The following is a 12,597-nucleotide window of genomic DNA, read 5'->3' as shown; positions in this document are numbered from 1 at the left end:
TTTTAACTCCTGATCATACAGCAACCCAAATGACTCCTTCTCAAGCTTGCTCTTTCTCACGTAGAGGAAGAATCTCCTTTGCACTTTCATTATTCGATCTAGCTCCTCTTTGCACGTAACTCTGACACAAGTTCCTAGTTTATTAACCCTTCTGCACTGGCATCCCCAACACATTTTTAGACTGCAAAGGATTTTTTTCACCTCAAACAACCCCTCAATCCTTAGCATAACCTTTCTGATCCCACTTTTGTTCAATTTTACGCATGCCAATTTCTTCCAATTTTTATTTCCTTCCCTTCCTTTAAGATTTGTGGCACTTCTACAGACCTTGTTTTGTATGCTGCTTCTTTTTTCATGCTGTAGTTAGTCTTAACACCTCAACTACTGCCACTTTGCAGACTAAGACACCTGAAAAAAACTGCCAGTCTAGGAAACTTCAATTTCAAGCACTGAGGGATTTGAAAGTCTGGACTGTTTGTCCCATGTGCTAAATTTACCCACTGCCATCCTAGTGCATCTTGCAGCCTTGGGTTTTCCAAGTCACGGCATACTCAATTTCTTCAAGTTTTGGTCAAAAGTACAACCACAGTATACCCTTTAGATACCCTCCTAACTTCACAACTGGTATTCACTATCAAACTATTTCAAAACAGTAATTGCACAAGAACTTTAAAACAGCTTCTTCAATCCCCTGTGAAGGTTCTGTGTACAAATACACTACGTGCAGACATTAAACTGCTCTGACACAAAAAGATGCTTGTAAAAAGAATACTATTATTTACCTTATGATGACAGTTACACCTCTAGCCTGTAAGTTCATTATTACATAAATACATGATTAATGCATTAGCATACCCTTTCAGCTAGCTTCTGAGCTTGAAGATTAGGGTCTTGTGTTAAGCAATCACTAGAACTGTCTTCTGTTACAGAAGCAATGGAAAGCTGGAAGTCAGCAACACGCCTGGAAAAAAGAACATACCAAAAAAACCTGTTGAAATGGCAGGACAAGGGGGAATGGATTAAAACTAAAGGAAGGGTTAGATTAGATATTAGGGGGAAGTTTTTTACAGAGAGAGTGGTGAGGGGCTGGAACAGGCTGCCCAGAGAGGTGGTGGATGCCCCATCCCTGGAGGTGTTCAAGGCCAGATTGGATGGGGCCCTGGGCAGCCTTGTGTAGATCAAGGCCTGGAGGTTGGTGTCCCTGTCTGTGGCAGGGGGGTTGGAGCTCTGTGATCCTTGGGGTCCCTTCCAACCCTTGCCATTCTATGATTCTATGAAATGATGGGTAGATTGGGCAGATCCAAGCTGGCTCTGCATATGTCAAGTCTAATTGTCAAGTGTAACCCAGTCACAGCTACCTGAACATTCACTATGGTTACAAAGCTGCAACAGGAGGTCAGATATGCTCTAATACAGTAAGAGAGTAGATATGGTGAGAACACCATATCAAATAAACATAAATTATGCTTACAAATAAATGTGATTTATTTGCTAACACCATTACAACTCTTGAACAACATACTGAAAAAAAAATCCTGTAGCTTCACATTAGTTCTTAGCAGTTTCAGACCTTTAGTGCTAAAATATTTGCCATACAAGCGCTGCCTACAATTTGTGCAGCTTTTTAATTAATTACATGTTTTGAGCTTCCTTTAAAAACAAATACAGCCATTTACTCAGAATTAGGCATCGTCTTATAATTAGATTGGTATATTAGAATCATAGAATCATAGGGGTTGGAAGGGACCTCCAGAGATAATCGGGTCCAACACCCCAGCTCATATTGCACAGGGAGGCGTCCAGACGGGGCTGGAATATCTCCAGAGATGGAGACTCCACACCCCCCTGGGCAGCCTGTCCCAGGGCTCCCTCACCCTCATTGGCTAAAAGTTCTTCCCCATGCTGGTGTGGAACTTCATGTACTCTAACTTGCAGCCATTGCCCCTTGTCCTGTCTCCACAGAGCACTGAAGAGGGGCTGGCCATTCCCCCTGCATCCTATACTTAAGATATTTATAAACATGAATAAGGTCCCCCCTTAGTCTTCTTTTCTCCAGGCTACACAGTCCCAGCTCACTCAGCCTTTCCTCATAGGGCAGATGCTCCAGGCCCTTCATCATCTCCGTAGCCTCCTCTGGACTCTCTCCAGGAGATCCCTGTCTTTTTTATGCCAGGGAGCCCAGAACTGGACACAATACTCCAGGTGGGGCCTGACCAGGGCAGAGTAGAGGGGGAGGATCACCTCCTTTGACCTGCTGGCTATACTCCTCCTGATGCCCCCCAGGATCCCATTGGCTCTCTCAGCCCCCAGGGCACACTGCTGGCTCATGGCCAACCTGTCACCCACCAGGAGCCCCAGGTCCTTCTCCACAGAGCTCTTCTCCAGCAGGTCATTCCCCAGCCTGTACTGATTCAAGAGGTTATTCCTTCCCAGGTGCAAGACTCTACATTTGTTTTTATCCAACCTCATCTGTTTTCTCCCTGCCCAGCTCTCCAGCCTGTCCAGGTCTCTCTGGATGGCAGCGCAGTGTTCCTGCGTGTCAGCCACTCCTCCCAGCTTTGGATCATCGGTGTACTTGCTGAGGGTGGATGCTATTCTCTCAAATTAACTTAGGTTTGGTATTTTTCTGAGTTTCTTTTCCCATAAAGTCCTGTTAAGCTATTGCAACAGAAAATAATAAAACACGATATAACCAATTTGAGGCAAAAAGCAAACGCTACCGTTTTTTGGAGACAGGAACTGCAGATATGGACTTTATTAAGTTTTCCGGTGGCAGACCCAAAACCTTCGAAAGCTGAATGTGAAATAAAGTACAAAGGTGCTTAAGCATAAATAAACAAATAAATAAACCCGGGAAAATACCACTCCCAGTTTAAATGATTGTGGGGGTGTGACATTTATGTCTGAAAGCAAATTTCAACCCAGAATTAATAAAAAAAAACCCAAACAAGTGTAACTATTATAAGCAATACAAAACCCCTGCAATATAAACCCCGTAGATGTTAAAGAAGCCAAGAAAAGAGCAAGGCAAGCGCCCGGCATCAATCCCTCGCATTCTTTATCTAGCCGCAACCCCTCTCTCGGTTTATCCCGCCTCAGCAAAGCGGGGGCCAGGGTGCCCGTGCCGTGCAGGGCCGCGTCAGGGCCTCGCTAAGCTACGAGCTTCTCGAAATTCAGAGTTCCCCGGTTTAACTGCTGACGGGCATAGCTCTGAGGGGAGGGGAACCTGCGCGCCTGGTGCGGGGCTGACAGCGCAAGAGACGGGGGCAAAGAGGGGACCAAGGGGATGTCGTTCCTCTCAACCTTCCCGCCAAGGGCCACGCCAGCGAGGCACGGCCTCCGCCTGCCGCTGCCGCGCCCGCGCGCAGGGGAGGGGACGGGGCCGCGGGAGACTGACGAGCGCGCGGGCCGCCACCCGGCCGCCACGCAGGGGCGGGGCATAGAAGCCCGTGCCGAGCCCCTTGGCAACGGGTCGGACCCACTGTAAGACGCTCGGTGGGGGGGTGAGGGGACAGAATCTGGGTGAGGGAGCGAAGGTGAAATCTCGGTTATGGCGCATTCCTTCTCCGTGCAAGCCGCGAGATGGAGCGGCTTACCTGGGAAGCGATGCTCCTCCGAAAGGAACAGGCTGCCATGGCTGCGCCGCCAGGCGGAAGGTCGCAGCTGCCCCTTTCCCCCCCACCTCTCCCTTGTGCCCGCCCAGGGGCGGGCCGGGCCGTACCATTCTCAGACCGGGGGTGGTATGGGAAGGGAAAGAAGAGACCACCGGTTCCCTTTTGTGTGGGTGAGGTGTGAGCAGGTAGAGGGCTGACTCGCTGTGCAGGGAAGGAGCGGGGAGAGCGGCGAAACGAGCGCCTCAGGCTGGGGCATTTCACTGACGAGCGGGGACCTGGGCGGCGCTTCCGCGGTGCGCGTGCGCCGGAATTCGGCGCTGGCCTGCGCGGCTCCTCCCCCTACGGTGGCGGGACGGGCCGTACGGTACCGGAGGGATCTGGGACTGGCGACATGACCACGTTTTCCGTCTCCAAGGTGAGGGGCGGGGGGGAGGGGGCGGTGACCTGCCCGGTTCCGCTCCCGCTCTGCCGAGGTGACGGGGCGGTGCGGGGCCTCTTAACGGCGGTGGGGAGCGCGGGGCTGGCGTGTCCGGAGCGGTGGCCGTTTTCCCGCCTCGGCGGGCCGAGGGCTTCGTCCGACCTGCGCGGTGCCTCGCAGCGGTCTCTGCCGCCAGCCGCGAGGTGTGCGAGTGCCGAGGCTGCCGGCTCTGCTCCTCTCCCGGCTTCACCCGCTGCCCGTTCCCTCACCCCCCGCGTGTCCCCAGCGGCCCTGCTCCGCGGTCTGCTCCCTTCCCTCGCCCTGACGAGTGCCGACGGGTCCCGCATCCGCGCCGTGGCGCCCGCGCGGTCCCGCTTTGCCCGGGGTGCGTTTCCCTCCCTCAGGGAGCAGCCGGCCCTCCCGCCGCGCTCCTCTGTCCCGCTGGCGCACGGAGCGTGGTCCAGCCGGGAACAGACCTCGCCAGCCGCCGGGCAGTAGCCGTCTGCCTGGGGGGTTCGTCACTTCTAGCCAAACAAAGGCTGTTGGCATCGCTTGCTGCCCCTTTGGAGCGTTCTTTGCATCTTCTCTCCACCCCACCCCCCCTAAGCTAAGTTAATGGAGAAATAAAAACAACGGCGCGGTGCTGGGTACCTGTTATCACCTTGGCATTTCTGAGCTCTTTCCCGGCCTGCAGGCAGGGTTGGCAGTAGGGACGTGCGCTCCTCAGTCTTGACATGCAGGGAGGCTGAAAGACCCGCTCTGGAGCGTTTGAGGCTCAGGGCGGGAGGGGAGGGATGCGTTTCAAAGCCGGGAGATACCTCTCCCGCTTTCACTGCGGTGTGATGTGGAAGCCGGATCCTTCCCTGTGGAAGCCGGATCCTTCCCTGTGGAAGCTGCTGTGCAGGTTCTTGCTTTCAGGAGCAAAGGGAAGTACTGCCAAACAGAGTTAGAACCTTATCCCAAACAAGTGGATTTCCCTTTCAAAAAGGGCTGTTGCCATGGAGTAAGTTGTGAAAGGCGTGTACCCCCCTCTTTTCCTCCCGTGTCTTGTATGTCATACTTCTTTGCTGCTTTATACTCTGGTCTGTGATGCATTCAGTGGTAAAGGGAAATCCAGAGTTAGGTAATTCTTGAGTTTCCCTTGACTTAAGCATACACTGCTGCTTCTTTTATGTAATACATATGATTTATAGTTAATTTGGAGAGTTCCACTGAGTTGGACTTAGTCCTGTGAATTTCTGTTCTGACAGGTTGCATGTGGTGCAGTGTAAATAAAGGCTGTGTGTACCATGGGAGCTGTGAGGGGAATTGTTCCGAAGTGTGGAATAGCCACAACTTTTTGTCCAGCTGGTTTTAGATGAGTGATGAGACCTGTCATAAAAGGGAAAGTAGCTGAAAACATACCCAATTAAAAAGGCCGCTTTCAGAGATTTATACTGCTATAAGTGTTTCACTGCAATTTCTTATTTGCATAAGAAAGGGAATAATGTGTCCAAAGTCACCCACCTGTGATCAAAATTGAATATAACCTCTGGAGTTTTATTTTCACTAGATCATTCTCACAGTAGTAGCTGAACTATCTGAGGTTGAGTTCAGTAATCTTTGCTTGTATAAGCATCTCCGCTGAGAAATGCAGGATTGGATCACTGTTTATCTATCTTGAGCACTTGTGTGTTCTGGTCTTCACTGGCAGTCAGGATTCTTGTAATTCTCAAGTCCCTGAACCTTGCATCCCTGAACCTCTAGGTGGGAACTGGGGGAGTAAATCCCCCCACTTTAAGAGGTAATTAGATTGTCCCTCTCTACTCTGCCCTTGTGAGGCCCCATCTGGAGTCCTGTGTCCAGGTCTGAATCAGGTCCAGTTGAGATGCACTTGTCTTCATAGCTAGGGTGTGTAATTAATTGGCTTTTGTAAGTAACTTAATACTCGTTGCATTATTCTGGATCACCATTTCAATGTGTCCCAGACTCTTGCTTTTCTTTTGCTTTTTATTTAACTTAAACTGTGCTGAGAAAACTCATATTGATGTGTCCCAGTGGAATCATTTTCCTCTTAATTCTTAACCAGTTGGACGTTGAGATGTTTAAAGAATCCGCTGGTTGATGGCTGAATTGGAGAATATAATGGAAAACTGAAAAAGTTCTATCTAAATCATAGAATCATAGAATGGCATGGGTTGGAAGGGACCCCAAGGATCATACAGCTCCAACCCCCCTGCCACAGGCAGGGACACCAACCTCCAGGCCTGGAGCTGCACAAGGCTGCCCAGGGCCCCATCCAACCTGGCCTTGAACACCTCCAGGGACGGGGAATCCACTACTTCTCTGGGCAGCCTGTTCCAGCCCCTCACCACTCTCTCTGTAAAAAACTTCCCCCTAATAGCTAATCTAAACCTTCCCTCCTTTAGCTTTAGTCCATTCCTCCTTGTCCTGCCATTATCTGCTCTTTTAAAAAGATATGCTGGGATACTGCTTCCACAGTTTGAAAGAAGAGTATAAAGGGACAACATGAAAATCGATATCCTTAAGATGCTGACAGGTCAGTTCAAGTTGTTGGTTTAATGGAGAACTGAAGTTAAAGGAGACTATAGTGGCCTCAGGAGCCAGTCAGATTGATGCTCATATTGATGTGTTTTTGTTTTTTTTTCTATTCTCTAGGGCTGCTTTGTTTTCAAACCAAGTCCCAAGAGGAGAAAAGTGCTTCAGAAAACAGGTTAGTGTATTTTGATACATGTTCATTGGGTCAATCCTTGAAGGTTCATCACATCTAATGAAATTCTAGTGTACCTGCATGAAGTTTTCTGTTGTTCCTTGATGTCAGTATTCGTAAAAACTCATTTCTTCAGAGGAATCCCAGTAAATTGTTGTCTAATAAAAAAAAAAAAGGTAGATCTCCAGCAATCAAGGTTATATAGCTATCTTTGTCTTTGCAACTATTTTCTACAAAACTCCTTTCCATGCTACCATAAATTGTTTATTGCCTGACAAACTATTTATCTGAAGTCTGAACAAGCTGCTTTTAAGCTATGGGAGTCAGAAATGATATCCCATTCCTAAGTTTCATCATGTTCTCAGTCATTTGCTTAACCAGTAGTAGTCTGACAAAAAGAAGAAAGAAAAGCTGTTTATGAAGATTCTGAGCTTCTGTCCACTAACTAGTGTTGGTTATATCAATTTTCTTCAGCCTGTATTCTGTGTATACAGGTCTCTTATCATTTGAGGAAGACTGAACAGGACTGACTTAGTGGAGCCACAAATAATGATGCTTAGATAGTTGCTGCTTGAGGCTCAGGGAACTTACTGTTCTTATTCCCAAGTTAAACTTTTTTGGGCAGCCCCGGAGCTGTCGTAAGTTGTGACAATTTGCATGAAAAAGGTAAAGCAATAAGGCCAAGTTCTTGTGGAAATCACCATTGGTTACCAGAGGGACTTCCTGCAACACCTGCTTTAAAAGGAATCCTGAATTATTTTTTTCTGTGAGAGCTGGCACATCTGTAGCTCAAGGAACCAGAGGCAGGGAAATAGAATCCACTCTGTCATTGAAAGATAAATACACCAACAACTAAGACCCATGCACTTAAACCACATTGAAATTTTACCCCTTACTGGATATGGTGGTTTAGTTTTTGCAAGATCAGTCACATTTCGATAAGTCCTACTGAACATGTTCTAATTAGTAAATGCTGTGAGACAGGAAAACAAACACATTTGCTGGACCTATCCCTAAAAAAGAGACAGCTGAGCTAGTTTGGCTGCTCACAGAAGCTGGTTAGAATGAAGTTCTAAATTGTACTTTGATGTGCATCAGTGTGGAAACTTCACAGCATCAGTAGTCGATAATAGTGTTGCACCCCAGAAAACACCCTTCTGTGCACAGTTGCACCTGTAGTTTCCGTTCTGGTAGCATGAAAGAAATACCATGCCTTGGTACACCACCAGCAATGCAGTGGCTGGACTTTCTTTAACTAAAGGCCTGTGGAATTGGAGCGGGTTAGTATTTAAAGTGATTTTTTGCATTAGTGTAGGGGAGAGGATGAGAATGGAGAATGAGGGATGCCTGCTCATCATTTACAGAGCTGAATGGGTGATTTTAATGCTTTGGATAACCCAATGGGCTCATCAACTGGTTCTTTTCTTAAGATGACCCTTGCTGAGGTTCCATTGAATGGCCATTAAGTAAACATTATTAGCAAATAAATTTTGTTTAACTTTGCCTAGTAGCTACAGTTAACAGGCTGTTTACTTAACTTTCAGTCTTTGCATTCTTCCAGGAGGTGTTAGTGAAGCTTTAAAGCTACACCAGGCCTGCTAAATGTATGCTGGGAGTAAGGTGGCTCCAAGCCTGTTCACTTTTTTTAAGGGAAATGTAGGCTGTGTGAATGTGGGAGGAAAAACAAGAAGAAAACCAAAAATCTCTCTCAGTTGTGCTAGTTTCTATTCAGTTTCTCATATTAATCCCAGCTCTGCATTTCCTTCTCAGTTGGAACCTGGTGGAGGGTCTCTGTACTCACATCTGTGAGGCAGAGCAGCACCTGGGAAACCAGATGTAGTCAGAAAACATGCCAAGACACACTTCTACCAGAAAAGATCTGATTCTCCTTTTCTTTTTCACACAGAGCATGTATAAAAATGAGAGGCAGTTTAGAGGTGAGCCAGAAATGTAGGTCTGGTTTGCTGTTGAAAGTTTTCCTGGCATAGTTGTGTAAGATAAATGTATTTAAAAATATACAAATAAATCTGTATTTCATGTAACCTGACAGTCATTTCCCAGTATACCTTATTTTCTGGGAATTGGCATTAGCTACATCTTCCCTGGGGAGCAGAAAGGATTTTTGTGTGTCCTTGCAAGGTTTTATGGTTAATATTTGACTGTAATAGTGAAGGGGGACTGAATATTCAATAGGTGAAAGGGACCCACAAAACTTCCTGAAGCAAGGGAAAGGGCGCTTTTTTTGTGCGTTGGTTTTGTTTGTTTTGGTTCTTTAAAAGTTTATTTTAATAATAAAGGCTGTTTGCTGTGATTTAGCCTTTAGCTCATCTGGAACTTGAGATGGAAGCCAGTTCTTTACTTTTTGCCTGCATGCTTGGGTAATAGATTCTGTTTGTTCCCTCACTTACTCCACCAGGTATCAGCAGTTAATCAGTTAAAAGAAAAGTCACCTCCCTTGGATATATACATATATTAAGATATTCTTGTTTCAGTTGTGTGCTTTGTTTTCTTCTCAGCTAAAAATGTTTTAATAATCTTATTTATCCTTGCTTTTCTGCTTTCTGTCTTTCTAGTTACTGATTTCATGGAAGCAAGCAATGGGTCAGAGGATAGCGAGTTGCGGTTCGCTACTTGTCAATCATTGTGGAATCAGATCAAAGGGGAAACAGAGGTGAGTCCTGCACCTGGTCCTAAAGCAGCGTTTTGCATTTATAACGGTGCTGTTTGCTTCTTTGTTTCAGGAGAGCTTTTTTACATGCTTAAAAGGGCAGTTAGTTAAACCAATAAAAGGGCTAGTAATACTGACTGAGGCAGAAATCCCCGTCCAGAATATAAAATATTAACAATAAATCCATCTATTACACATCTAGTCACAGAATTCCATGCTTTTAATGCTTCAAGCTGCTGCTTCTTAGCTTCTCTTCTTACTAATGTTCTTTTTATATTAATTCCTGGCGTACTGCTGTTCTCTACCTTCAACTCAGTTACGTGCTTTCCAGCCCTTTGAGGACTTTAGTTGCACAGTTCATAGCAGCCCAGGATTCACAATGGATTTGTGTGAATACAAATGCAGGGAGGTCAAATACCAAATGATACAGCTGTCTCTTGAATCAGAGTTAATTTCCTACTGAACTGTGGCCTCCTAATTGTTGCCTGTTAGGTGGCATGCTGTTGTTGTATCCCTATAGCCAGCTGGCTTATATTTTAGTATGAATAATTGCTTCTGTACAGCAGGGATTTCCTCATCTATTCAGTGTCAAGGATTCTGGGCAAGTATTCCATATTCCTCTGCCTGCTGTTGGCCTCCAGACATTATGAGATTTTTTTTCCCCAAAGTTTGTTTTGGGATGTATGGTAGAAGCCAGCTGGATGTAGCTTACAATCTGGACCTTTGGGCTAAACTCATAAATTCCTTTCATTCTGTTCCCAGTATTCCATGATCCAGCTCACTACAACTAGTCAGCACCCTTTTCAAACCATAGCAATCAAGGCTGAGCAAAGCAGTGCACTACATTGTGGTGCTGATACAGAGAACACACAGAAGTGTGTGGAGCTATATTTGATGCCTTCCTGCCAACTGCTTCAGCTTGATGGGTTAGCTACCAGCACTGGAGTTAATATTGTTAGCTGCACCAGAAGCTCTCTTGTCACCTACACAGTGGGCTGTAGGGAAGGCGACATTCTCCAGCTATTTCTGGAAGACCTTTTCTTGAATCTTCTTTCTTTGGCACAGTGTTGTCAAGGCTTTTTGAGACAAAGCTTCTACATCACCAACAACAGTGGCTGCAGGATTTTCAGGTTGAAGTGTTGTTCTGTTGGTTCCTTTTTCTTAGTGCTCTGCAAGAATCTCTCCCATAGAGAAAGCCTCCCTTCAGCACTCAGAGCATAGAGCCGTTGCCACCTGGAAAATCATTATTCTTACCTGTTCTAAATCTCCTGCCCTTGGTTTTACTTGAGGTTACTTGGAGTTTGGCAAACACTTTCTTGTGTTCTTCCTCCTCCTGATGGAAGACAGTTCCTTCCCTGGAAGGAGTAACACATACTGTAACCATGCAGAGTTCAGGTTCTTGTTAGCACAGCTGAGTGGAAATACATACAATAACGATCAGAAGAAGGTCAAGGTCTGATGAGTCCTGAAGCAGAAGCTCAGAGGGTTGTTATGGGATATATGGTAATACAGGAGCTATTGCAATTCTTTTATAAAGTGTAAAATGGCATGTTACAGTTTATTCTGAGTTGCCACAGAATTTAGCAGGTGGGAGCTCAGAGGTGCACAAACAACATCAGAAAGATCAGCATATTTTTTAATAAATACAGGGTGAAAATTGTACATTCACTCTGTGTACAATTTTATCAGTTGTGGAAGGGAGCAGCAGGGACCTCTAACATATAATGGAAATGGAGCTCATTTTTTTGAGCAGGAATCAAGTGCAGCCTCCTGGTGATGTGCTTAACTCCTAGCTGCCTGTCGTGGTTTTACCCCAGAGATCCACGCAGCTGCCTGCTCCTTAAAGGAAAAGAGCAGGGGAAGAGGGAAGGGGGGGTGAGAGGCAAAGGAAGGGAAAAGGAAGGGGCAAATAACCCCAAAACCAAGAAACTAAAAGGCCCGTGGGTTGGGATAAGGATAGTTTACTAAGATAACAGAAAGATAAAATATAACACTGCTAACAGGACTTTAGAGCAAAAAAATCTATGAAGCTGTTGATACACAATGCAGTTTCTCACTGAACCCACAGCTCAGGCCATGCCACCCAGAGCCATCCCGGAACCCGACCGTCCCCCAAGAACTGCGCGTCCCAGAGCCGCCCCCGCTCCTCCTCCCATCAGCCCCCCGTTGTACTGGGCAGGACGTAATTGGCATGGAATATTCTCTTTGGCCAGTTTGGGTCACCTCTCCTGGCTTCGCCCCTCCTTTCTCATGAATAGAGAAATATGAAGAATAAAGTCCTTGACTGTCTGACAGCAACTAAACACATCAGGGTGTTATCAGCACTGCTTGCATTTTAACTCTCAAACACAGCATTCCATCCGCTGCTACAAATGAAGTTAACTCCATCCTGACCAAAACCAGGACACTGCCTCATCAGTGCTGCTACAGACAGCCTTTGCCACTTCATTTAAAATCAAGTTCACAGAATGACAGAACTTTAGGAGTTGGAAGGGACCTCAAAAAATCATCTAGCCCAACGCCCCTGCCAGAACAGGATCATCTAGACTAAATCACACAGGAATGCATGTTCACTGCTCTGTGTGTCACTCCTTGTTGCAAACAAATCTTGATGATTTTACTGGGGACAAGGATTTAATTTTGTTCCTAATATCCTGAATGTCACGGAGTATGGATGGATTGTGGGGGGAAGAGGGAGGGCAGTTGTCTGTTCTAGCAGAAGTCATATCTTGGATTAGGGAGACATTTTCAAAGGCACACATGTAGTAAAAGGAATGCGAACAGCTGCCATTATATATCTGCCTTTAAAAGTTTTATTTCCCCCTGCTTTCTCTCATCTTTTCATATATTCCTGAATATACATGTTCTTGTATGAAAATAATACTGAAGGGTAAAAGATGGTGTAGCAAATTTGGCAGTCATTTAATTAGGGTGTTTTTCTATGAAACATACTTTAAACTTTCCTTTGCTATTTTTTTTCCTCTTTCAACCTGAGCTAGATTTGGGGGAGCTGAATGTTTGCACTCATACAGATTTCTTGGAAAAATGTTTACTGGTGTTTTGTAAGCCAAGAGGGAGTAATAGGAATCTTCATGAACATTCTTCCAGAAACTAATTATATTGCTTTATTCCTCCTGTCTCACTTACTCTTTGTCAGTATTTTTCTCCCTCTTTAAAGCCTGTAGTG

At 45.9% G+C, this 12,597-nt stretch overlaps 1 protein-coding gene across 1 annotated transcript in view; it reads right to left on the bottom strand.

Moving 5' to 3' along the window:
• Window positions 1-3,635, bottom strand: part of RARS2 (arginyl-tRNA synthetase 2, mitochondrial) — a gene marked incomplete at its 5' end in the record, with an annotated part of 39,776 nt that extends 36,141 nt beyond the window's left edge. The window contains 3 exon segments of the mRNA XM_084261831.1: window positions 856-961; window positions 2,721-2,794; window positions 3,597-3,635. Coding sequence (XP_084117957.1) covers window positions 856-961; window positions 2,721-2,794; window positions 3,597-3,635 — 219 coding nt within the window.
• Between the last annotated feature and the right edge of the window lie 8,962 nt (window positions 3,636-12,597).

This window comes from Gallinula chloropus (genome assembly GCF_964237585.1).
Source record: "Gallinula chloropus genome assembly, chromosome: 3".
Lineage (NCBI taxonomy): Eukaryota > Metazoa > Chordata > Aves > Gruiformes > Rallidae > Gallinula > Gallinula chloropus.
The sequence above is the reverse complement of the archived record's forward strand: the minus strand, read 5'-3'. Positions and strand labels throughout refer to the sequence as shown.